At 48.4% G+C, this 26,692-nt stretch overlaps 1 protein-coding gene across 4 annotated transcripts in view; it reads left to right on the top strand.

The window, feature by feature from the left end:
- The window catches only part of BCAS3 (breast carcinoma amplified sequence 3), an 812,136-nt gene that overhangs the window by 135,756 nt on the left and 649,688 nt on the right, over window positions 1-26,692 (top strand). For all 4 annotated transcript variants that reach the window (XM_015420601.1, XM_015420405.1, XM_015420473.1 and 1 more), the window contains exons 10-11: window positions 10,118-10,194; window positions 11,990-12,073. In XM_015420601.1, coding sequence (XP_015276087.1) covers window positions 10,118-10,194; window positions 11,990-12,073 — 161 coding nt within the window. The remainder of the gene's footprint in view (window positions 1-10,117; window positions 10,195-11,989; window positions 12,074-26,692) is intronic.

The following is a 26,692-nucleotide window of genomic DNA, read 5'->3' as shown; positions in this document are numbered from 1 at the left end:
CAAGGGAGTTATTAACATTGTGATATGGCATGATCTTTTTGTCCAATAACGAGGGATGGCCCATTTTTCTTTGACTCTTGTCATCCTCATCCTGATGCGTTCTTGGTCTCCAGGGAGGAAGACAGTGATTGAAGTCATTATCTGGCACCAGGTATCTATTGACGAGGTACTGTTGAGTCCCCAAAGAGGCTATTTTCTTGAGCAATTTATTCCGCGTGCTTACTCTGTCCTGTATTAAAAACGATGATTTTGCCCTTGGTACGTCAAATTGTACAGACCCATTACTTATTTATAGAGGATAATGCAGGACTGGTGCTGATTTTTATTTTTTATTTTTGGGTGGGGACATTGTACGGCCCTCTTCCCAGGCTGGAACTCTACATGTGGCACCCGCTTTCCAAATCCCCCCCACACAAAGATTCTCACTATGAGTTCCTCTTTTCATTGTTCTGCTGCTCTCTCCCTTACCAATAAAGAAATCTCAATAAGCAAAGTATATCCACTGATAACTTCACATGAAAATAGTTTATACAGGGTCAGACCATTGGTCCATCCAGCTCAGTATTGTCTGCGGTGACTGGCAGTGAGAGCCAGTTTGGTGTCATGGTTGAGTGCGCGGACTCTAATCTGGAAAAACCGGGTTTGATTCCCCTCTCCTCCACTTGCAGATGCTGGATGACCTTGGGCAAGCCATAGTTCTGTCAGAGCTGTACTCTCAAGGACAGTTCTTGAAAGAGCTCTCTCAGCCCCACCTACTTCACAGGGTGTCTGTTGTGGGGAGGGGAAGGGAAAGGAGTTTGTAAGCCGCTTTGAGACTCCAAGTGAAGGGAGGGGTATAAATCCAATCTCCTCCTCCTCTACCGCCTCCTCCTCCTCTTGTTCTTCCTCTTCTTCCTCTTCTTCCTCCTCCTCCTCTTCTTCTTCCTCTTCCTCTTCCCCTTCCTCTTTCTCCTCCGCCTCCTCCTCTTCTTCTTCCTCCTCCTCCTCTTCTTCTTTCTCTTCCCCTTCCTCCTCCTCCTCTTCTTCTTCTTCTTCCTCTTGCCCTTCCTCTTACTCCTCCTCCTCCTCCTCCAGGGCCTCAGGTAGACCAAAGTATTTCCTAACACTTGCCACCTGTTGCCAGCCTCCAGGTGGAGCCTCGAGTTCTCCTGGAATTACAACTGATCTCCAGACTACAGAGATCAGTTCTCCTGGAGAAAATGGCGGTTGCATAAGGCAAATTCTATGGTATACCATAGATTCTAGATGAAATCCCTACCCAAATTTCCCCCTTCCCTGGCACTGCCCCCAAGTCTCCAGGAATTTCCCAGGCCAGAGTTGGCAGTCCTCCTGATACCCTTCAATGGAAGACACTGGGGATTAAACCCGGGGCCTTCCGCATTAAAAGCAGATGCTTTCCCACTGAGCCATGGCCCCACCAAGTAGTTTCCGACCCTGCTGAAGTTTTCCCAGTCAGGCTTCGTCTCTGATCTGAGCAACTTGGGGGATCCTTCCCCTGGCACTCGCCACAGGCCTTCTTCCCATCCGCCATTGTCTTGCCTCGAGTCGTCCCTAGCCTCAAGCGTGTGCAAGAAGTGAAGAAGTGAACATGTGTGTTGCGGGCATGTCTTCTAATGTGCTATGCGCCATCATCTGCCAACAATGCCTTTCTGCCACTTGCAGAGGCCACACAATAACAAAGCACACCGTGCAAAATCTGGCTACATATATTGCAGAAGATATTCAGAATAATTGTGAAACCTACTAGAATGCATACAGAAATCTTGTAAATCCAAACATTTAAGGGATTTGAAAGATTTGTATGTTTGCATTTGTATGACACTTTGGAGATTTGCATTTAGTTGAGTTGCCAAGAAGTATCTTTGTCTGCCATAAGGTCACACTCTGATCGGGGACGGCTTAGAAAAAAGTTTGCATGACTTGATGAGCGATTCTTGAAAAATATTATTTGAAACGGACAAGAAAACCGGCTATCCGTTGAATAATGGAGTGCCCTTTAAAGAATGAAGTGTCAAAGATCCAAGTTACTGGACTTACTGGCTTTAAGCTTATCAGCACAATTGATAAGGGGATTTCCCTTTTAAAGGTGTGGTATTTAAGACCTACCACATCACATTTTGCTGTTTTAAGTCTGTTAGTATTGAATGAGAGTGTGTAGTCATTGTTTACATGGTGGAATAGCTACGCGGTGTTATAACATTGATGATTGGAAATAGTTTTGTATGTAATGATTGGATTTTTGGATTTGTAGGATTTTTGTATGTATTCCAGTAGGCTTCACATTTATTCTGAATTTTCTACAATATATGTAGCCAGATTTTGCACCGAGTGCTTTGTTATTGTGTGGATTTACCACCGTGTTCCCAGTAAATATTTGCAGAGGCCAAGCAGTCTGTGTGCAGATGGATAAATGGATGACAAAAATGAGGAATTAAAAATGAGATTGCTCAGAAATTGGGGGGGGGGGAGAAGAGCATTTAAAGTAAAGTCTAAAAAGAGTCACACTCTTCTAAGCTCATTGACTTGGAAGGATGTCGCTGTGCTTAAGATGGCATTGTTAGTTTCCTGGGATACTCTTTAGCAGATTTTGGAATATTGCAATATTAAAGTTGTCTCTGTAATAAAAGGGGAGGCTCCAAGACAAAGCATGGAATTCACTAGTTCTTTGGAATTCCATCTCAACAGATCCTGAGGATGTCAAGCTCAGTACCAAAACCTGCTGTACCTTTTTAAAGGTATGTGTTTACACTGGTCCCTCCACAATTCTCTGTCCACAATCAGTCACCAGTTTGGAAGCTGGAAACCAGCTTCATGTGAGGAGCGGGACAGGAGGAGACTGAATGAAAACCTCTGTGAGCCAGCAACATTTTCATGTTTCATTCCTTTTCTTTGATTTTTCTTCATTTGTTCCACACGTCATGCCCTCTTCCAGTATTTTCTGGAGCCCATTGTGTGCCGTAGTCTCTGGCTATGGGAAGGTTTTGAAGCAGGCATCTTCTATAAGCTGAACCACAGCCCTGTTCCCTGATACACCTCCTTGGAGACCCGTGACTTTTTCCCGAGCTTCAAGCAGAGTTACTAGTCCTCAGCAGTGTTCCTTCTAAGCTGAGTTGGTGTGAGCTCACACATTTTTGTCTTAGCTCAGGAAGGTCAGAGCAAACTAATTTAGCTCAGAGCAAACTTACGTAGCTTAGAGCAAGCTAATTTATGCAGTAGCCAGGTCGCTCCCTCACAACTTTAATGCCAGTAGCCCACAAAATAGAATTTTTGCTCACACGACTCCACAGCTTAGAGGGAGCATTGGTCCTCAATGGTTCATCCTGGACATGATTGGCCACCACCTATACAAGCTTCAGCAGGCTTTGCCTGTGCTAGAAAGTGCCTCCCTTTGTGAAGCTGAGGCTCTATGCCTGAACTTGTTCCTGCCCAGCTCCATATTCTTGCCAGACCTCTCTGCTCCTTGGCCCCGACGGCCTTGAGAATCATTTCTTTTTAAACTCGTCCTGCCAGCTTGGACCACTTTTGTGGAACTCATCTGAGCTTGGCTGCCTGGTTGCACCCTCTGCCTCATGCAGATGCCTCAGCCTGGCTCTTGCTGCTAGGATTGTCTGCCATGCTGCTTGACCCCCCCCCCCGGGCGGGGGCTAGTCCTTCAAGGGAGGATGCAGCCCCTTTTCAAGACTTGACCCGTCAGCGCTTCAAGAGCCACACCCCCATTGGATTAAAAGGCTCCCCCTGAATTGCACCAGCTATCAGGGCAAACCCTGAAGCACCGGGGAGTATGCCAGCCAGTGGCTTTTGATAACCAAGCAATTGGATTGTGCACCGGTTGAAGCTTTTCATTAAAGGGAGATCTACCACTTCAACTTGTTGGCCTGCTCAGAGGCAGAACCCTGGTGGAGACGAAACGGCTTGCCTTTCAACTTGGCCTGGCTCGTTGGAGCGAATGCTCGTCCTGCTTCCCAAGGCAGCTGCCTTTGATTAGGGAGCTCCACCAAGCCCCGGCGTGCCCTGTTCGTTTCGAGTTTTAAAAGGCTTTGTCACCAGCAACCGAGCAGTTAGAAGAAGCGCACACGCAGAGCGCCCTGCCTGATTTTAACATGCTTTGTAGAGTTGGAAATGTTCCTGCAGCATTTCTACCTCATTCCCCGAAGAGCTCAAACACGCGGAAGAACATGTGGAAGGTGCCACATACTGACTCAGACCCTTGGTCCATCGAGGTCAGTATTGTCTACTCAGACTGGCAGCAGCTCTCCAGGGTCTCAGGCGGAGGTCTTTCTCATCACCTATGGCCTGGTCCCTTTAACAGGAGACACTGGGAATTGAACCTGGGACCTTCTCCATGCCAAGCACATGAACACATGAAGGTGCCTTACACCGAATCAGACCCTTGGCCCATCAAAGTCAGTATTGTCTACTCAGACCAGCAGTGGCTTTCCAGGGTCTCAGGCAGAAGAGGTCTTTCACTGCCCCTTTTCAAACTGGAGATGCCGGGGATTGAATCAGGGACCTTTTGCATGCCAAACAAATGCTCTGCCAGTGAGCCGCATGTTTCACCACTGAGCTGCCGGTTCTCCTCCTTTCCTCTCAGGGCTGTTTAGCATTTCCCAGAGCTTTAATAGCTGAAGGACACTTCTTTTCCGTGTTTGAATTGGAGACATACTTCTCTTGTACCCCTGAAAAAGTCTGCTCTGGGAATGTGCAACAGCAGGACTTGCTGGGCTTCGGAGGTATGCCCTCCTCTGTCTTCTGCCTGCTCAACCGGGCAGAATTCTATCACATTTCCTGTCCCCTGCACTCAAGGCCCCCCTGCCACCTCTGCTCCTCCCTGCAGAAGCTCGAACTAGCAGGGTGCTGACAATCCTGCTGGCATTGAATGGACTGTGGAAGTCTGCTCAGGACTGTAACCCCCAAGTTGTCTTTGTTGCAGAAAATGAAGAAAATTAAGGCTCCTGTGTTCCCAAACTACCCATGCATGGAAGAAGCTGCCAGTGGCGTTTTTGCATGATTTACTGCTCTAGCCAGGCCTCTTTCCAGTCAGACCTCGCTAGAGGTGGGCAGTCTTCTTGTACTGAACATTGTACAGTCACTGGCTCTCCCCTGCTGCAGCAACGAAGCCAAATTACCAGCCCTGCAAGGAAGCATGCCCAGAACTGTGATTCACAAGAATCATGGGTGGGCTTCTTGCGGGTAGGCAGTTTCATTCTCGACAAGCATATCTGCTGAGGAGGATGTCCAGTTTTCCGTTTGAAAAGGGTGAAGAAGAAGAGAAGGAAAGATTGGATTTATACCTCGCCCTTCACTACCCGAAGGAGTCTCAGAGCAGTTTACAATCCCTTTCCCTTCCCCTCCCCACAACAGACACCCTGTGAGGTAGGTGGGGCTGAGAGAGCTCTTTGAGAACTGCTCCTGAGAGAACAGCTCTGGAAGAACTTGTGAGTGACCCAAGGTCACACCAGCAGCTGCATGTGGAGGAGTGGGGAATCAAACCCAGTTCTCCCAGATTAGAGTCCACGCTCCTAACCACTACACCAAACTGGCTCCTCTCCTCTCAGAATTCTGGGCCAATGACAGTGAAAGGGGCCCCTCAGTGTGTGCTGAAAACCAGTGCGCTGTCCAAGCAGTGAGATCCTGCATAAAGCGTAGTGCCACTCCAAGACTCCAAGACCAACTAGGGATGAACCCATGTCGTCACTTCACCATAAACAGCTGAAGAATACTTCAATAGGAACGCATTCCTGGGAGTATGTTTTTAGTTACAAGCGCACTTAGCAGATAATGCTTCCCATTTGCTTGAGGGTATCTGTGTCTGCAAGTGGCGTTTATGTAGGAGTTTACTGTAGAGCAAAATAGTGTGTAGTGAGAGAGTCATGGCTGCCATCAAAAATGGCAGCCCTGTGTTGGGGTTTGCTACCTGTCACATGTAGGAAAGCTTGTCCCGCTGCCCTTATGGGTTTCCTGGCCCCTCCCCCAATCCACATCATTGGTCATTGCTTGTGGGGCAAGGAAAGGCACACCAGGGTGACTTTAGAACATAGGTGAAGTTACGCTTCACATTATGGAGGCGCAAACTCTCCAAGGGAATGTTGTTTTCACAAGTAGCACCATATTTCTCACTATGTCTAGTTTTCCACATGATCCCACCCACTGTGCTCAGACGTCTTGTTCTCGTGTTGTTGGAGCCTCTGTCAGAGCCCTTGAGAGGTCATGGTTGTCTCTAGACTGGAGGAAGTCTAAGAACAATGGATGATGGTAAAGGCTGAAGGAGTCATGGCTTTTTTGTTGAGGTTTTTCATCTCAAAGGAGAATCTATAAACAATGTTGTAAACCATATTACTTCATATTCTTTTATAAACAAGTTTAATTTTTTTGTGTGAGGAACAAACACAATATTATTTGAAAGAACTGAATGATTTGTTGTCATCTTCTGGAAATAAACAGTGCCATACAACAAAGTGTTCCCTCCTATCCTTTATTTACTCTTCATTCTTGCACTACACCTCTGTTTGTCTCGATCTGTTACCATTTTGGTTGGAGAATCTAGCTGTAGGGTGGTGGATTCCTAGGAGGAAAAGCAAGTCCTTTGATCTTTTATGTCTTTGTGTACTTCTGTATGCAAAGTGTTTCTTATTCTCGTGGGATTCTATAAACTGTCATAGTTCGGCACAAATTATCTGTTCAGTGGGAGAATCCAACATTTTATGAGGCCACAGCTCAGTGGCAGAGCATATGTTTTGCATCCAGAAGGTCCCATAAAATGGCCCTTGAATAGTGTGTCTGGATTCCTTCATTCTACATACCTGTTCACCAATAGGTGGTCCTGTGAGTTTCCCCCTCCATAGCTCAGTGGTAGAGAACATGCTTTGCATACAGAAGAGCCCATGTTCAACTCTTACCATTGCTGGGGGAAAACAACCCAATCTGGGTAGCAGAACTAAAAAAAGACATATACTGAGACCTTGGAGATCTGCTTCTAATCTGAAGAAACAGAATGGAAGTTTACAAAATTATGCATGGGCTAGAGAAAGTAGAGAAGAAACACTTTTCTCCCTTTCTCAAAATATGAGAACTTGTGGGCACTTAATGAAATTAATGAGCAGTAGGCTTAGAACAGGTCAAAGGAAGTACTTCTTCGCCCATAGAGTAGTGAGATTCACTAACGCAGGAAGTGGTGGCAGCTACAAGCATAGATAGATTCAAGAGGGGATTGGGGAAACATCTGGAGCAGAGGTCCATCAGTGGCTATTATCCACAACAGAGGGAACACTGTCCGGGGCAGTGATGCTCTTAATTCTTGGTGCTTGGGGGGCAACAATGGGAGGGATTCTGGAGTTCTCATCCCACTGGTGCACCTCCTGATGGCACCTGGGTTTTGGTTGCGGTGTGACACAGAGTGTTGGACTGGATGGGCCATTGGCTGGATCCAACATGGCTTCTCTTATGTTCTTACTGGGGTAGATGGACTCTGGGTATAAGACAGATTTATACGTTAGTAAGAATTGGTTTACTAGAAGAGAAGAAGAGAAGATATTAGATTTATACCCCACCCTTCACTACCCAAAGGTGTCTCAGAGCGGCTTACAAACTCCTTTCCCTTCCCCTTTCCACAACAGACACCCTGTGAGGTAGGTGGGGCTGAGAGAGCTCTTGACAGAAACTGCTCTTATCAAGAACAGCTCTTATCAGAACTACGGCTTGCCCAAGGTCATCCAGCCAGGTGCATGTGGAGGAGTGGGAGAATCAAACTCGGTTCTCCCCGATTAGAGTCCGCGCTCTTAACCACTACACCAAACTGGCACCAAACACAGGGATTTCACCTTATTGCTTATATTTACGGAGCAAGCCATTGTTTGGAAAAGCGCTGAAGCCTTTCCTGCCTGTCACAGCTCCACATTTTACAGCCACGGTTAAAGGAGGTTTGCAGCTTGTTGTTTAGAACCAACCATGGTTAGTGGAAAAGCACCAGTGCTGCTGTCAGAGTGGCCATGGTTATTTCCCAAAATGAAAGGATCAGGGGATTCCTGTACTAGGGGAGCACTGAAGCCTAGTGGCTGCCCCCAGTCGCCTAACCATGGCTAAGCGATCCAGGCACTGCCATATCCACTGCAGCCAGATTTAAGATTTTTTTAAAGTATTTTTTAATTGAAGAACTGTATTACTTACAACCAAAAAAAGGTACATAAATTGTATATAACGTCATCTAATGTTTAAACTAAATTATATCAATTCAGGCTTATATGTCCTTACGTTATATTTATATCTCTTTACATAAGCGGTGTTCTTTTTTTCATTCTTTCAAAACGATCATTAATTATGCATTGAAACATACATGATCATTATTGGCTTCCTAAATTCCAGCATCTTCTGTCTTCTGTTATAATCCGATAATACAGTTGATATACATTGGACTAGTAAGATATACATTGGAGCCCAGAAAACCATTAGGTCTGTAGAAGCTTACAATGGAAGTCAGGGGAGAGCCTTCTCCCCCACCCCATGACCTACACTATGAGAGCACATACCTGCTTGCTCCCCAGGCCTCCCAGCCCCCCCAAACTTTATATACATCAAGCTAATACAGCCAGATTTAAGGCGAGCAAAGAAAAGAACCCCAAACCTAGGCATTTTCGTAAGAAGGATTGCCAGAGGCTTTTGAGAGAAACCCAAAACCAGCCTAAGTGGGATGAGATTAAAAGACAGCTAGACATCATTGGCGTACATTTAAAAAGCCTTATAAATTGCATGTTGTAAGAAGGGAACGATGTAAAACGTAGATTTTTATTTTATTTTCAGTTTATTACCATGTATCAACTCATGTTGCATACTGAAAACGATAAACAAAATGTCCTATAAGCTCACTGTAATGATTTATGCCTGTCTAACTTTAGGCTGTAATGAAGCACATAATTGCTTTGACTTGTCTTCAGATGTGTAAATCTTGAAAGATTTTCCGGGGGGGCATACATGGTGCCCCCCCACTTTTTCTGCATGGGGGACCATCACAAGCAGCACCCCAAAATCTGAGCAGGGAAGGCCAAGCAATCCATGAGAGGGAGTTGGAAGGGAGACAGCAGAAAGTGATGGATAAGGGGGGCTGGGCAGATGTGAGAAAGTAGTAGGGCAGAGCCAGGCTGAGGCAAGTTGCACCAGCTATACCATTCCTGGTGTCCGAAGGCCAGTGTGTCTTCCTAAAGAAGCTCTGTTTGCCCACTGCTCATGTTAGTCATGATACCCTTTCCATGGTATGCAGTTTTATCCTCTCGGGAGCCTCTGCATGGTGGCCATGGGAGTTTTGCAAAGGATTCTGGGGCATGCTGTAGGGCACGCAGGCCTAATGCTGGCCAGGCCAGTTGGGCCTCATTTTCACTCTGCATGAATGGAGAGTGTGCCCTGGACTGCACTGACAATTGAACTGGGGGCTGCCTGTTGCGATGGGCCAGCTCCCTTTCCAGGAAGCTTGTCTGTCACAAGTGTGGTTCTCCTCGAGCCTCAATAAGAGTGCAAAGAGCCCCAGGAATGGATCCCGCTGATTCCTACCTGAAAACAGGACACAAAACTCCCATAAGTATGCAAAGTTTCCTGCAAACTGCCCTTAAAACTATGATTCTTTGGCTGGGAATTAACTGGACCTAAAGAGCTACTTTACTGTGCCCAAGGCCTTAGGCACGCTCACTGGGAGCTTTAACTTCACCATATACCATGTTACAGTCTACTTTTAAAAAAACACGAAGTGTTCGAAATGGATTGCCAGGGGGCATGGGGAGCCGTTGGTTGAGCAATACACATACCCAAAGTCCTCTTTGAGCCCCCAGGAGTAACTGTTCAGTTTGTCAGATTGTGGCCCGTGGTTCCGCTGCCTGGGACGTCTGGCTGAAAAGTGTGGATTGTCTACTGGCTGATCAGCTTTTGATTGATTCCACAGAAAGGGGCAAGCAGCGTGGATATCCTCTCCTCTAACCTCAGCCTTTCTGCAAAGCAGGGAAGCATCCTTTTAAGTTACATAGGCCACCACATAAGCTCTTTTGTTTCAGCCTTTTGTTTTCTTGGCAGGAAGTAGAATTCTTAGTAAGAAGTCTGCTCCAATATTTATCAGTGCTACTTTTTGGATATTTTTCAGGCTGCTACCCTTGTCCGGGGCCAAACATGAATCCTGTAGCTCTTGGAAGCCGGTGGCTTGCTTATGCTGAAAACAAGGTAAGGAGGGGATTGCTTCCCCCCCAAAAAAATCCTTTAAGACAGTCAATTCATGGATAATTCTGTGAACAGAGAGGGAATGTGGGCAGTGGGGGCATCTTTTTTGGCGGCATAATTAATTATTGCAGTGTGGCTCTTTACTATAGGGGTCCCCGATCTTTTTGAACCTGGGGGTGCCTTTGGAATGTTGAGAAATGTCCCCCAAAATGGCTGCCACCGAAGGTGAAGCCAAACACAAAACCTCCCTCCGCCTTTGCAAAAGCATCACAAAAAGGGGAATAAAAGGAAGCCTGGAGGAGGGAGGGAGAATGAGAAATGGGAAGGAAAAGAAGGAAAGTCGGAAGGAGAAATGGAATCACGGTAGAATCACCAGCCTCTGGGTGTGGCCTGATCATCTATCTGAATTACAACTCATTTCCAGACTACAGAGATCAGTTCCCCTGGAGCAGGGGTCATTTCCTGCAGGAGCGGCTCTGTCTCCCGGGGTGGCCTTTTTGTGTTTGCAACCACCACCCTGTGCCTAAATTCCAAAAGCACCCGCAAGCTCACAAAGGTCACGACCACCCTAGTTCAGTTTTTCCCTCCAAGCTTTCAGATTCTCTGTCCCAGCTCTGCAGCCTTGAATACTTTCAGACGGGATTGAATCTGGGGCCTTTCCACATGCAAATCATGCTCCGATATGGGGCTGCAGCCCTTCCAAGACCAGAGTCCCTTTGCAGCAGGGGTCATTTCGTAGAAAAAGAGGTGCAGGAGCTCATTAGCATAACTCATTAGCATAACTTATTTGCATATACCACACCCCCTGACATCATTGGACGTGTGTCAGAAGGCAACTCCCACTATTCAGGCTCCACTGGGCTGTTCTGGATTCCTAGTTATTGGGGGGGGGGGCGTGCAGATCTGACCTCGCAGAGGACCCGAGTAAAACTTGGTCTTAAAGGTGCCACTGGACTGTTTTGGACTGGGGGGCTGGGGGGGGGCTCTGCAATTCACCTGGTTGCTTCTTGCTCTGATTGAGGGCTGCCGGGAGTAGGGGGCGAGGCTTGTTGCATGTGCCCGCTCCTGTGCGCTCCCGCAGGAAATGACCCCTGCTTTGCAGCCTCCCCTGAGACTCTCTGCAATGTACAGCCCCCCCCCCCCCATGCATTCTGAGCCTGTCATGAAAACAGGCATTTCACCAGTAATAGCCGTGACAGAGCAGACAGGTGACAGGGTGAGAACCAGGGCAAGGGGGGCGGCTCATGATAACCAGAGGTCTGTCGCTTAGATCCTCCGATAGCCAGGCCACATCTTCTCATCATTAGGTTTCAGTCCCTTGGCGTCATGTGCTCTCCCCCCCCCATGAGTCATTTCCCTTCTTTCCCAAAAAATGCCTGTATACTTCTGAGATTCTGCTTCCAGATCCTCAGCTTGTCAACGGCTTTGTGTTGACACGGCACGAAGCCTTTGATTAAATCTGTTCAGATTTATTTGCAGGAGGGCAGCCAACCCGCTCTCCCCAACCCGATCGTCCAAACCTCCCTGTTTTAAAGTTTATAAACAGTAAGGGACTCTTCAGCTTATAATTGGAAACCAAAGGCTGAGAACATGACAGTCTGGGTGGCACCCAAAAGATTATTTATGAAAAAAACCCGGTTATGGCATCTTACTGGGTTTTGGGGGTTTTTTTTGCCGTCTGTATGGGGAGGGGGGCAGAACCTCGCACCCGCAGGAGATGTCCAGCTGGTTTAGAAAGATTGTTGTACCGTTGACGAGGAGTGACTTGCTGGCTCCCTTTCTTTCTTTCTCCTCGCAGCTGATCCGGTGCCATCAGTCCCGCGGCGGGGCCTGTGGAGACAACATTCAGTCCTACACAGCCACAGTCATCAGCGCAGCCAAAGTGAGTGCATTGGCTTGGCGTCAGAAGGGGGAGCGATTGTCTGCCTTCCCAGCAGAACAGCACTTCAACTCCTTTCTGTCCCTTCCCAATTCGTTATCGAGACCTGGTTTATGCACGCATCAGAACGGGGTGGTAGTCAGTAGAGAAGGTAGAATGAACCGTGCCACTTCAGACAGCAGGCGGTGGAGAAAAGGGGATAGAGACAGTTGTTGCCTTTCGCATCTAAATGTTTCTTCCGTCATGGAGCAAAAGGGAATTGCCGGGATTCTCTTATGTAGGCCCTGGCCCAGAGAGTGTTGGAGTGTGTTCGTTTCTGTCTCTGTCTCTATATATGTCTGTGTCATGCCGGCCACATGGCCATGGAAACGTCTTTGGACAGCGCTGGCTCTTTGGCTGGGAAACGGAGATGAACACGGCATCCCTAGAGTCGGATTCGACTGGCTTTCGAGCAAGGGAAACCTTTACCTTTACCTTACAAGTAGAGAATTAGTACCGTGGAGAGAGAGGCCCTTTCTCCCTCTCCCCCTGTGCCGGTTCTTTTTCTAGCCAGAAGTGTTTTGTTTAAAATGTCATTGGACCATTTAAAAGGGGCATCTCCTGCACACGGCCTGAAGTGGCGCTGGGCATTCTTCTAGCTTACAGGTGGACCACACTGGAGAAGAAACCCTAAAGAGCCAGTTTGGTGTCGTGGTTAAGTGTGCGGACTCTAATCTGGGAGAACCGGGTTTGATTCCCCACTCCTCCACTTGCACCTGCTGATGTGACCTTGGGTCAGTCACAAGCTCCGGCACAGCTGTTCCTTAAAGAGCAGTTTGTGTCAGAGTTCTCTCAGCCCCACCCACCTCACAGGGTATCTGTTGTGGGGAGGGGAAGGGAGAGGAGTGTGTAAGCCGCTCTGAGACTCCAAGTGAAGGGCTGGGTATAAATCCAATCTCTTCTTCTTCTTCTTCTAAAGGCGTGGCACCTGATCACTGAGTTCATTTCAGTCCATCTGAAGGCAGTGTCACGTCATCTCTTCCCTCCTCCACCTTCACTCCTACTTCACCCCTTCCCGTCCCTAAGAAGTGCCACTTCTCTGTTTCTCCTGATCAGGGGTCATTTAGGAGAAAAAGAGGTGCAGGAGCTCATTAGCATAATTCATTAGCATGACTTATTTGCATATGCCACACACCCTGACATCACCGGAAGTGTGTCAGAAGGCAACACCCACCACTCAGGCACCACTGGACTGTTTTGGATTGCTAGCCATTGGGGGGGGGGGATGACGTGCAGATCTGTCCTCACAGAGGAGGTAGAGCTTGTACCAGAATAAAACTTGGTCTTAAAGGTGCCACTGGAGTGTTTTGGATTGCTAACTATGTGGGGGATGCGCAGATTTGCGCTCACAGAGGAGGGAGAGCTCGTACCTGAAGGCGGGCCGGGGGGGGGGTCTGCAACTTAACTGGCTGCTTCTTGCTCCTAGTGGCCCAACTGAGGGCTTCTGGGAGCAGGGGGAGGGGCTTGTTGCATGTGCCCGCCCTCTGGGCTCCTTACTGCCGGAGCTCCGCTCCTGTGTGCTCCCATAGGAAATGACCCCTGCTCTTGATTTTTGTTATTTATAGTCCGTCTTTCTCCCTGAAAGGGGATTACACAGAGAAAGTCAGTACACGCAGTTCCTGCGATGTGTAGCAACGGGTGTGTGTGTGTCTGTCGACTCCCCTCTCCCCCTAGTGGTCCTGTAACTTTTCTTCTCCATTACAAATGAGTTTTGCACTGGCATGTCTGAAAACGTCAGGCAGTGAACCACCTTAACATTTGCATGTTTGCATTTGCACGTGTGTGCGCTAGAGGCAAGATACTCTCCCCATGTCAGACTTGTCACTTGTGGAGACTGGGGGGAGCATGACTGAGCAGCTCGGGGATCGACCAGAGGCCTCAGAATGTCCACGGCAGCACCCAGAGGACAAAGCCTCCCTCTGCAGCTGTCTCCCAGCAGCTTCCATCCAGAGATACTCTGCCTCTGAACATGGAGGTCCCATCCAGCCATCTCAGGGCTAAAATTGTTGATGGACCTGCCCCTAAGTGAGTCAGATATCCTCATTGTGTGGTGTAGTGGTTAACAACAACAGCGGACTCTGATCTGGAGAACCTGATTCGATTCTGCACTCCTCCACCTGAAGCCAGCTGGGTGACCTTGGGTCAGTCACAGCTCTTTCAGAGTTCTCTCAGCCCCCCTCCCATAAGTCTAGTCCATCTAAAAGAGCTAGAACATTAGGCTGTCAGACAATCTTAGGATCTCCTGGCTATACTTTGTATATTGTATTGATATTGTTGGAACCTGCCCTGAGCCTGTTTGCGGGGAGGGCGGGATACAAGTCCAATAAAAACAATAAAATAAAAAATATAGTACAAACAATGCCATATGATAATTTCATTTAATTTTAATTGCCCAGACTGAGGGCAGAACTGTCCAGAGTGCTTTTGTCACTTGACCTGCCTTTGCCAATCACAGTTCGCAACCTTGTTCCTAAGCCTTCCGGGTCAGGACCTCAGGCCAATTTCCCCACCCCCACCTCTACTTCTCAATCCCCTTTTGTCTTCTGAGAGTTCACGGGGAATTGCAAATAAATGGGAACTTCTTTGTTTGCTTATTATAGTCTGCCATTCTCATTAAGTTTCAAGGCGAGCTACCTAATGTCAGTCAATGCAATCAATAGGATGAGACCTCTAATAAGCAATATAGTAGGACTAAAAAGGTAAAGGTAAAAGTTTCCCTTGCTCGAAAGCTAGTTGAATCTGACTCTAGGGGGCAGTGCTCATCTCTGTTTCCAAGCCGAAGAGCCAGCGCTGTCTGAAGACTTTTCTGTGGTCATGTGGCCGGCATGAATAAATGCCGAGGTGCACGGAACGCTGTTACCTTCCCACTGAAGCGGTACCTTGCAATTCCTTGCTTTTTCTTGCAATTTCTAGCAGGTTGGCAGGAGCTGGGGCCAGAGATGGGAGGTCATTCCGTCATGTGGCGCTAAGGTCTCAAACTGCCAAACTACAGACCTTCCAGTCTGCAGCTCAGTGTCTTAACCTCTGAGCCACCATGGCCCTTATTAGGGTTACAGAAATCTGAAAAAAGCAAAAAGTGTTAGACACAAAATGCCCAACAATGCAGGGTAATACATACAGCACACCAATAGTACATACAATGTGCAGTAGTACAGTTCACAATCCCGTCCCTGTCCTAAAGCAGCCTCCTGAATCAGGTAGCCCTATTCCTTTTAAAAATGCCCTCCTAAACAATCCCGTTTTATTTACTTGGCCAAATAACAGGAGTGTGGGAGCCTTCCTGTCCTCCTCTGGCAGGCTATTCCACGAAGGCTACAAACTTAGTGTTGTTGTGTGGGTTTTTTCAATTAAATGCAGTCTGACTATGCTGAAGGATGCCCCCACTGCTGTGGAGCGTGTGGGTCCCTCCAGCTCTCCCAGAGCATTCTCTTCCCTGCAACAGCTTGGCGCGCTCTCTCAAACCTCTGTTTTCTCGCCAGCCTCTCCCTTTGCGAGACAAATGCGGTGGTTGCAATAAGAGAGCTTGCAAAAAGGGAGTTTTTTAATTGGTGGGCCGGAGAGCCCTCAACAAAACAAGGGCTTAAAGGAACCCACAAAGGGAAGGGAAGCAGAGGTCATGCCATTTCCTTCAGAAGAACAAACAGAGCAGGAAAGAAAAAGAAGTGTGTGTTTTGTAACGATGGGTGTCAATGCCAACGGAGCTGCGGTTGGACAGAGGGAGAAATCACAGGTTTTGCTTTGCTAGAGACAGATGTAGGTCTCCACCCCTGGAGTACTCTGTTGAACTTGTGCGGTCTGTGATAAATTCCTTTGCCATGACTGAGAAGGAGAAGTGCTTTGTTTCCCCCTTAATTTCATTGTCATTTGAACATGGTCACCTTTATTCTTAGGCACTGTCCAGGCATCACCTATAACCAGGGTTTGATTAAGGTAAATATAGTTAGCATGAATGCCCAAAATGCTGGTCACTCCCCTGACTATAGTTGGTTGGGATCCATCAAAGCAGGATCAGAAACCATGAGTTGAATCCCATGATCCATCAGTGGAAGGCTCTAATTATTGGGGATCCTTCCTGTGCCCCCCACCTCTTTCTGCCCTGGGAAAGTCAGTTCCAAGGGTTGTAGGATCCACATAGAAGAGAAGAAGAGAAGAGGCTGGATTTATACCCTGCCCTTCACTAACTGAAGGAGTCTCAGAGCATCTTACAGTCTTCTTCCCCTCTCTACAACAAACAGCCTGTGAGAGGTGGGGCTGAGAGAGCTCTTTCGAGAACTGCCCTTGAGAGAACAGCTCTGAGAGAACTTGTGACTGACGCAAGGTCACACCAGCAGCTGCATGTGGAGGTGTCAGGAATCAAACCCAGTTCTCCCAGATTAGGTTCCACAATCCTAACCACTACACCAAGGTCCCGTCCACACGAGGTGATTTGGGCCAGTTGCGGGCCAGTTCGGGGGCGGATCAAACCAGCGTGATCACACCACAACATCTGGGAAGCGTGGTGCTTCCGTCCCCGAACTGGCCCTTCCCCGCTCAAATCCGCTTCAAGTTGAAACCACCTACCTTGGTGGTTCAACTTGAAGCCGCGCTTCTAGCCAGGCGTTTGATCACCGGCGCCTCCTTGCGCCGGCACAACCCCGGCCCGGAGCCGAACTGCGCATGCTCCGACATGCGCAGTTCGGCCGGCTCCCGATTAGGGCCGTGTTTTCTCCCCGCCGTTTGATCGCGCCGGGGAGAAAAGGCGCCGTGGCCAGGGGATCCGTGGGATCCCGCCGCGGCGTCTCAACGTAAAAGCCGCGCCTTAAGAGGCATTTCCCCTGCCGTGTGGCAGGGGCCCAAGCTGACTAACAGCCGTGTGGGTCAAGAGTGTGCATGGAAAGGGGGGTTCCCTTGTGTCTGTGGGACTTCTGAAAATGGGAGAAGGCAGCAGTTCTGCCCCCTTTCCCCTCCTCAGTACAACCTCTGGAGCCAGATAGCTGTTTGTCCACTTGGGTCTCACATCCTTCAGAATCAAATTTCTTAGAGTTGGAAGAGATTGCTGAGGGAAAGGGAACGAACGCAGAAGAATGTCTGATTGCAGGATCCAACCTCATGGGTTGAAGATGGTTTATTTAACCGCAGATGGTCTTAGCCAGAGCTATTTTTGAGCAGGAACGCACAGGAACGGAGTTCCGGCTGGCTTCAGAGTTGGCCACGCGCACTACAGCCAAAACCTCTGTGTGCGTGGCCACAGAGGGAAGGCCGGGAGAGCGAACTCCCCCCCCCCCCGTGACTTCGAGGCAGGGGGGCCCTTGGACAGGCCCGGGAAGGCCCAGGGAGGCATTTTGCCCAGGCTCCCAGGCAAGCCCAGGGAAGGCATGGGGTGTGGCCTAACCTTGTTAATGAGCTGTGCTGTCATGGCATGGCCTAATATGCTAATGAGTTCCTGCTGGGCTTTTTCTACAAAAAAAGCCCTGGAGACTCTTAGCTGTAGTTTCATATGATGTGAGCAGCAGTGTAATACAGTGGTTTGCTAGGACAGTGTAGCTGCAGTGTCGTAGAGTGGTGGTTAGCTTTCTGAGTGACCTTGGCCCAATAACACAAATGCAGGCTGACCTCCATGCAGGGCTCTTGTAAGGACAAAATAGAGTAGAGGAGAACAACAGAGGCTGTTTTGGATCTCTGATGAGGAGACAGGTGGGGTAAATATATGGATGCAGACATCCTCGCTGTTTACTGAAGATTGCCATGGGGGTAGCTGTGTATCCTCCCCCGTAACATGTCCATTAAAGTTTTCCAGTACAATTTTCCTTCACGTTATCTCTCTGAAGAAGTGAGCCGTGACTCGCTTACAAAAGCAGATATTGAAATACATATCGTTAGTCTTTAAGGTGCCATGGGACTTGCGTTTTATTTTGTTCAGTGATTCCCCTCTCACTGTAGCATAGGTCAGAACACCATCTGGGCCCTGTGGCTGCCCTATAGTGAGGCAGGCTCACATGTCTAAGGGGGCCTCCTTGGCTGCTGGCGCCACGTTCCTGGGTCTTGCTTTGCGAGCTGCGTGCTCTTAGGCCAGAATTCAGCCAGTGGCCTCGCCTGGGACTCTGCCTGCCCAGACCTCAGAGCATGGAAGGGGGGAGTGGTCGGCCCCTTTGGTCCCTGGCAGCAGTGCAGTACCTGCTTTTGCTTACCTGAGGTCCCAGCCTCTTCTCTGGGAGAACCGGGTTTGATTCCCCTCTCCTCCACTTGCGCCTGGCTGGATGACCTTGGGCAAGCCATAGTTCTGATAAGAGCTGTTCTTGGGAAAAGAGCAGTTTCTCTGAAGAGCTCTTTCAGCCCCACCTACCTCACAGGGTGTCTGTTATGGGGAGGGGAAGGGGAAGGAGTTTGTAAGCCGCTCTGAGACTCCTTCGGGTAGTGAACGGCGGGATATAAATCCAATCTCTTCTTCTTCTTTTACCTCACAGGGTGTGCGTTGTGGGGAGGGGAAGGGAAAGGAGTTTGTAAGCCTCTCTGAGACACCTTTGGGTAGTGAAGGGCGGGGTATAAATCCAATCTCTTCTTCTTCTTTTACCTCACAGGGTGTGCGTTGTGGGGAGGGGAAGGGAAAGGAGTTTGTAAGCCTCTCTGAGACACCTTTGGGTAGTGAAGGGCGGGGTATAAATCCAATCTCTTCTTCTTCTTCCCAGCATCTCTGGTGAAAGGATTATAGGTCACAGGTGTTCCCACACCTGGGAAGGGCCAAGTCCCCCTTGGAGCCCAGGTCTATCCACCTCCAGAAAGGGTCAAGTCCTCCTTGGAGCCCACGTCTATCCACCCTTTGGAAGTGCCAAGTCTGGAGGTGGGGAGACCTGGGCTCCAAGGGGACTTGGGGCTTCCCAGGGGTGGATACCTGGCCCTGCCCACTTTCTAAAACTCTTGGTGAGCACTAGGAAAGGTGTTGGCAGGTAATGTGGTGCCCATTGTCAACGTGTTGGAGATCCCTGCTAGAGCTACATCGCCGTATTGGGGGAAAGCTTCGTGTACTAAATTCCTTTCTCTCCTGCAGCTGTTAAAGAAGCCTTCCTTGGGAGGAAGGGGCAGTGGCTCAGTGGTGAAGCATAGGCTTTTCAGGCATAAGGTCCAAAGTTCCATCCCTGGCATCTCCAAGGCCTCTCTCAATGAGACTCTGGATAAGCCAGTGCCCGTCACAGTAGCTGGCACTGAGATGAGACTGACCAGTGTTATCAGCCAGTTTTATATGATCAGCACCCTGGATGCTATGCCTGGAAATTTCCTTTTTGCGCCAAATAGCGCGGCTGGGTCTGCAGACCCAGTCCCACGGAGTGGTGGAATGGACTGTGCCACTTCACACTGCAGGGGCAGGGAGGGGAATGCCACATGGCAATGCTCCTTGCTCCAAACACTTTCTGCAAGTAGAAGATAAGCCCCTCTTGAAGAAATTGTTTTGCCCAGGTTTTTTTTTTAAGCTGCTGTGCTGGCTTTATGTTTGCGTTTTTTTTTTAATATAGGAGAGCATTAAAATAAATGTCACCCCTGCGCCCATACCACCGTACGGAAGTGGTACAGTCCATTCTGTCCCCCTGCATGCGTAGACCAGGCTTATGCTCCGTCAGATAGCTTCATGCTTAATGGATTCTGAAAGATGACTAAGCCCATTGCATCTGCGGAAGTGAGTGGTAAGCTATGACTCAAGAGAGCTCATACTGGATTAATCAATGTTAGTCTTTAAACTAGTCTGGACTTCTGTTTTATTCTACTGTGGCTCCCCTCCCCAAAAAAATGAATGCTAGATTTTGGGAATGATGAACCTTCGCCAGCTGTTAACTGTGGTCCCTCCTGATCCCTCCTGTCCCCTGATTTGCCTGGCAAGCATACGAGAAGGGGGTCAGGACTTCATATGAGGCTGGGAGACATTCCCAGGCGGCGAGAATCTCAGTCAGGGGTCCCAAGCATGCGGCAATGTGGATAAAAGCCCCTTTGTCGAGGCTGTGGCAGAAGGGTGGGGGTTAGGGTGAAGAGGAGCAGGAAGCGGGGCAGCCAGCCTCCAGGTGGGGCCTGGAGATCTCCTGGAATTGTAACTGATCTCCAGATAGAGAGCAGTTCCCTTTGAGAAAATGGCTGCTTTGGAGGGTAGACACCATCATATCGCATCCATGCCAAATGTCCTCTCCAGGCTCTACCCTCAAGCCTCTGGGGATTCCCCAACCCGTAGCTGGCAACCCTAACAGGAAAAAGAGGCTCTTGTGCCTTCTGACCACCTCTCATGCTCAGTCAGACGCTGACTCTGTGCCAGATGACTTGTGCTACCAATGGTGTCAGAGTCTGTCTCTTCCAGCCAGTGTGAAACGAGAGACTCCAGTTTGGTGTAGTGGTTAAGTGCGCGGACTCTAATCTGGGAGAACCGGGTTTGATTCCCTACTCCTCCACTTGCACCTGCTGGATGACCTTGGGCAAGCCATTGTTGTGGCACAGCTGTTCTTGAAAAAGGGCAGTCTTCGAAAGAGCTCTCTCAGCCCCACCTACCTCATAGGGTGTCTGTTGTGGGAAGGGGAAGGGAAAGGAGTTTGTCAGCCGCTCTGAGACTCCTTTGGGTAGTGAAGGGCGGGGTATAAATCCAGTGTCTTCTCTTCTTCTTCTTCTACCTTCATGTTCGCTGCAATGCTCCCTCTAAGCTGTGGAGTTTCGTGAGCAAAAATTCTGTTTTGTGAGCTACTGGCACACAAAAAAGGAGCGATTTGGCTGCTGCATAAATTAGTTTGCTCTGGAGCCACCCTTCCTGAGCTAAGGCAAAAATCTGTGAGCTGGAGGCTAAAAAACTGTGAGCAAGCTCACACTAACTCATCTTAGAGGGAACACAGGTTCGCTGCTATGTCTGGCTTTGTGTACAAGTGCAGTCATCAGGAAGAGATTCCAGGGCTCTGGTGGCAAGTGCATTTGTGGACCCCACAAAGTCCTGATGACTTTTAAACATCCCTCTGTCCTTTGCCCTTCCTGCCCCACCCCCCCAGACCTATATGTCTTAGCTTTCTTAAATAAGCTACCATTTAGGCGGGCCTCACATGAGAACAGCTGCATTGGCAGTCCTTTCCGTCCTCTGGCAGTGTTAATGGTTGGTGATTTGGGGCCTTGAGGATGTCTTAAAACCACAACAGGAGCAGAGGTAGAACCCAGAACGTGGTCACCTTCCCAACTACCAGAGTGCTGTTTTCATCTATCACAGCCAGGCCAACCTTGGCTGGCACTCAGGATCTGGACTTGCAAACTGACTATTCCAGAATCTGCTCGGAGGAAGGAGGAAAACAATCAGAAGCATTTGAATCAAATAATTCTGGGGGGAAACACACTCATTGTTTTGGATGATGCATCCATCTATTGCAACAATATTGCTTTAGTTTAGTTTTATTATTACGGTCTTAAGACCAACATACAGAGTAAGCATAATAGGAGGAGGAGGAGGAGGAGGAGGAGGTGGTGGTGGTGGTGGTGGTGGTTGGATTTATACCCCACCCTTCACGTGGAGTCTCAGGGCGTCTTACAAACTCCTTTCCCTTTCCCTCCCCACAACAGACACCCTGTGAGGTGGGTGGGGCTGAGAGAGCTCTGACAGAAACTGCTCTTTCAGGAACAGCTGTGCCAGAACTTGCAACTGACCCACAGTCACATCAGCAGGTGCAAGTGGAGGAGTGGGGAATCAAACCCGGTTCTCCCAGATTGGAGTCCGCACACTTAACCACTACACCAAACTGGCTCTCTGTGAGTGAGAGAAGGAGGAAAAAAGGAGTCAAATATTGCTTTATTTAGATATTATTATTCTTTCCCTCTCATTGTGGACCGAAAACAGCTCACCCCATCCCTTTCTCCTTCTCCATTTTATTCTCACAACAAGAACACTTTGAGGGAGGTTAGGCCGAGAAAGAGAATGACTGGCTTAAGGTCACTCAACGAGATTCTGCAACAGAGTTGGAATTCGAACCTGGGTCATATGGATCCTAGTCCAACTCTCTAACCACTAATAGAAGGGGTAAAATAGCAGTTAGCACCTTTAGTTTTTGTAAGAAATTGTATGAAAATAATTTCAGTTTAAAACAATCTGTTCCTTCCTTAATCAATAACAGTTTATTAATTAAAATGTAATCTTAAACAATGACAACTTTCTAAGCTCATTGACTTCTGTGAACCTGGAAGGATGTTAACCCTGCTTGGGATTCTACTGTAAGGCAGCTAAATGTTTGAAATCCTCCACATTTCCCAACAACTCAGTATCATGTCATCAGAAACGGTAAAAAAATTGTATCTTGAGATATTTTATGCTGGCGGTGATGGTGTGGTCTTGTCACTTCTAACAAAAATCCCCAGGTTTCCTGATCATCTAATAGCATCTGTACTTCCTTTCTATAAACCCTAAGCTGGCAAAAGTGATTTAGCAGAAAAACAGCTATAGAAAGCAAAGCAGGGGCATCTGTTTTCTCTTGTTACCTGATAACTCCTTAATGAGCATTAACTGCTAAAGTGAGAGCAAAGCCATTAGCACTAATGGATTGAGGGGACAGCCTATGTGGTATGGGAAAGGTTCAAGAGTACCAAAGAAGTTTTTGCAAACAGGCACACAGCAGGAGGGGGATCAGTGGCATCGTGGTTTTGTAGGGACATTTACGGACGAATGGGTCGGGTCATATTGGAATCCATTTTGGGGGGCATGAGGCACGTAGCAGCGAGGGGTTCTCTTGCTCTCTGCTTCCGATACACTGTCTGGCAGCCATTTGCTGTTATTGCTTAAATAAGCACGGACTCTGCTTTTAATTTCTGAAAAGCATCTTCTGTTTCACTTTTGTTCCATGGCCGAATCAATCGTAAAGGTGAATATCTTAAAAATGCTGAGAAACCTTTTTGTCTGCATTATTGTCCAGTGGCTGGAACTGAGAAGGAAGGTTTCCTTAATCTGTAAAAACATTAGGGCAGTGAGCTTTAATTGGCTTGTAATCAGGAAATTGGCTCATGCTTTAGACCCTGTTCCCACTGTATGCACGCACACACAAAAATCAGCACAAGAATGCTCATGAAGACAGAATGAGTCCCTCGGTCCATCAGGGTTAGTATTGTCTTCTCAGATTGGCAGCAGCTCTCCAGGGTCTCAGGCAGAAGAGGTCTTTCACATCACCTACTGCCAGATCCTTTAACTGGAGATGCTGGGGACTGAACCGGGGACCTACTGCATGCTACGCAGATGCTCTGCTACTGAGCCACAGCCCCTCTCCTGAGTATGCTCCCCCAGTTGATTCAGCCTGGCATGTCTTGAGTGTTGTGTTGCCAGGTGGATGTGCCCATGGGCCTCTGCCTCAGTTCAGCACACAGAAGCTCAAATTCGCCAAGACTAGGGCCAGGGCCTTTTCGGTGGCGGCTCCTACCTGGTGGAATGAGCTCCCGGAGGAGATCTGGGCCCTGCGGGATCTTACGCAGTTCCACAGGGCCTGCAAGATGGAGCTCTTCCGCCAGGCTTTTGAGTAAGAGCCGCTGCCACTACTGTTCCATTGATGCACTGGTGCCGAAAATTGGCAGAGATACCATCAGGGTGCAGTTGGGCCCTGGGAAGACGACTGGCTATCTGCCGCTTTGGAAATTATGTCGTTGGTCTGGATCCATCCTACCAGAACCCATCATGGAACTGGGAACATCAGAACACCAGCACTTTGTTGTACTATTGTTATGTTTTTATATTGTTTTAATTATGGCTTTTGCCTCAATTGTTAGCCACCCTGAGCTTTAGGGGAGGCGGGATATAAATCGAATTATAAATAAATAGAATATAAATTCCCACCCAGTCATGAAGCTCACTAGCTGACTTTGGGACAGTTGCTGTCTCTCAGCCTAACTTACTTCTCTGGGTTGTCGTGGGGATAAACGGGAGGAGTGGAGAACCCTGCCAGGTAGCCCGAAGCTCCTTAGAGCAGGGGTGGCCCAACTTGCTCAACGCAAGAGCCCCACAGATTAAATGTCAGACGTTAGCCGCAAGACATGAACAAATATTATGGACATGTCTTTATTGAAAAATATGCACATTTGCTTTTTATTAACGGTAAATGAGACTGCCAAAAATAAAAACAAAAGGGGTAAAAACAGATATTGATAATGATATTTATTTGTCCAGTGATATTTGTAGGCTGGGGGGGGGGGCTTTGAGAATGCATTTAAAGCTAAAGTTGCTTTCTTTCTCTGCTCCCCCTTGCCTCAAGCCTACCCAGGAAGGGGAACATTGACTGGGGACTGGAGGACCGATCGGGGAGGCACGCCTCCCCTTCGCTTCCCCGACCGCCCTGCCGGGAGCCGCACAATATGTGTGAAAGAGCCGCATGTGGCTCCCAAGTCATAGTTTGGCCACCCCTGCTTTAGAGGAAGGGTTGAATAAAATGGGGTAGATGAAGTGCCAGGAAATCTTATCTAACGGTGCGCACTGCCAAACGCGTCTGAAAGTTAAGTGGCAAAAAACCTGAGCCCTAGTGTTCTTGGGTGCTCTGTGATGTGCTCGTACGCCTCCACAAACAGGGCATGTTACATTTGCATAAATAAATTAAACTGAGCTCTTTCTAAGCTGCTCTTTGATCAGATGGTTTCTCTCTATGTAAAATTTACTGTGCCTTTTTAATGCAGTTCCTTTCCTGCTGCCTGGAGTATTGCGTCTGCTCGCAATTACAGACGTTTGTTTAATCGCTTGTGGATTATAAAACGGTAGTGATTAATGTCTTGTCAGATGGTTAGTGCGGAGTTTTTTTTGTGCACATAGGAAATGTTTTATTTCCCACACACACACACTTTCTCCCAACAAGGCCATACTGCACAGGCATTACAGTGTGAACCCCTTTCTTCTTACAGTAGAAAATAGCCAGAGTCCAGGAGCACCTTAAAGACTAACAATATATGTGGCAGGAGATGAGCTTTTGTGAGTCACTGTTCACTTCTTCCCTTTCTTCTTAGCTAGCTTCCACCCTGTCCCAAAGGCTTAGATTAGGTGTTATAGGGTTGTGTGTTATACAAAGGTGTTCCCCCCCACACCTCCTGAGCAGTTCCTTTCTCTCCAGGTCAGCAAAGCAGGAGGAGTTCTTACACACAGACATCAATGATGCGCCAGGGGCCTATGCACTGTCATGGCTTGGTGCAGCTCTTGTTTCATTTCAGTGAGATATCTCTGAAGAACTGGGATAATATACTGTGAGAAACAATGGCCTTGCTGTTTTTTTATTGCAGTTCTTGCTCTTATTTTGGTAGGGAATAGAGGTAAACTGAGAGTCTCTTATCCTGTTCTGGGTTGCTCATAAAGTCTTATCAGTTCCAGAGGGTTAGTCTAGTACATCCAAAATAATAGCAGAGTCTTGTGGCACCTGGAAGCCTAACAAATTTATTGTGGCAGAAGCCTTCATGAGCCAGAGAGCTCACTTCCTCCAGTGCATACATGTGTCTGCTCAAGCGTGCTTTGGTCGATTAATGCTTTCTCCCACAACAAATTTGCTAGCCTTTAAAGTGCCACAAGCCTCTATTGTTTTATCTGTATTACCAATGTCTGTCCTACATTCTTTCCCATGAACGTGGTACCCAAAGCAGTGACAAGCTCAGTTAAAAGTTTATAAAGACGGTACACTCAAAGAGCAGCATTTGGAAGACAGGCATTAAAACAACAGGAGATTTGAATGCGAGCCCCAGCAGGGAAGAATGTTTTTGGAAAAGCTCCATCTTGACTAAGCTCCAGAAAGCCAAGAAAGATGTTGACAGCCATGCTTTGAGCGGTAGAGGCTTCCGTCAAGGGCATGCCGTCATGGACAAAGCATGTCTCTGTGCTTTCATGTTTCCTGCTCTTTAGTGGGTTGGACGGGAGGGAAGGTCCAACCCCAGTTTGACCCCGATCTCATCAGGTCTCGGAAGCTGAGCAGAGTTGGTACTTGGGAGACCACCAAGGAAGGCTCTGCAGAGGAAGGCCATGGCCAAGCACCTCTGCTTCTCACTCGCCTCACCTCGAAAGCCCCTTGCTGGGGTCACCATAAGCAGGTTACACCCACAGTAGACATGGAGCAGCGCCTCACCCTCTGACCTGAGGAATGTAAGGAAGAAGACTCTGCTCTTCACTGTGCTTCATTGTCCTTCACCTCCCGAAGCATCCGAACTCTCTTCAAAGGCAGCATGTGGATCATCTTGCAGAAGTTAATGCAGGAGGCTGTGGAAGTGTGGATAACTGAGGTGACTTCTTTGTCTTAGAGAAGCGGTTGTGGCCAGCCGAGCTGGTGAAAGTGCGCGTGTGCCCCCCCCCCCCATGAATCTGCTAGTCCCCGCCCAGGGTTCCCAGCCCCAGTTCAGCTCACAGCCATAATCATGCATGACACACATATGGGCATCCAATAGTGGAAGGGAACGGAGGTCTGCAGCAGGGGCACCTATGACAGGCAGGCAGTATGATGCCTCCGTACTGGCCATGCCTCGTGTAAATCCTAGGAGCCTTTCTTTCTGGCCTTCCCTAGTCAGCAGGGCGTTCCGTTTTCCCCACTGTGCTACACCTTCCCTGTTTTAGCCTTCCCCTTCCATTGGCCGTCCCCTAGCTGGAGCGCACACCCATTTCAGTAG

This window comes from Gekko japonicus, unplaced genomic scaffold, assembly GCF_001447785.1.
Source record: "Gekko japonicus isolate JY-2015 unplaced genomic scaffold, Gekko_japonicus_V1.1 scaffold348, whole genome shotgun sequence".
NCBI classification, from domain to species: Eukaryota; Metazoa; Chordata; class Lepidosauria; order Squamata; family Gekkonidae; genus Gekko; species Gekko japonicus.
The sequence above is the reverse complement of the archived record's forward strand: the minus strand, read 5'-3'. Positions and strand labels throughout refer to the sequence as shown.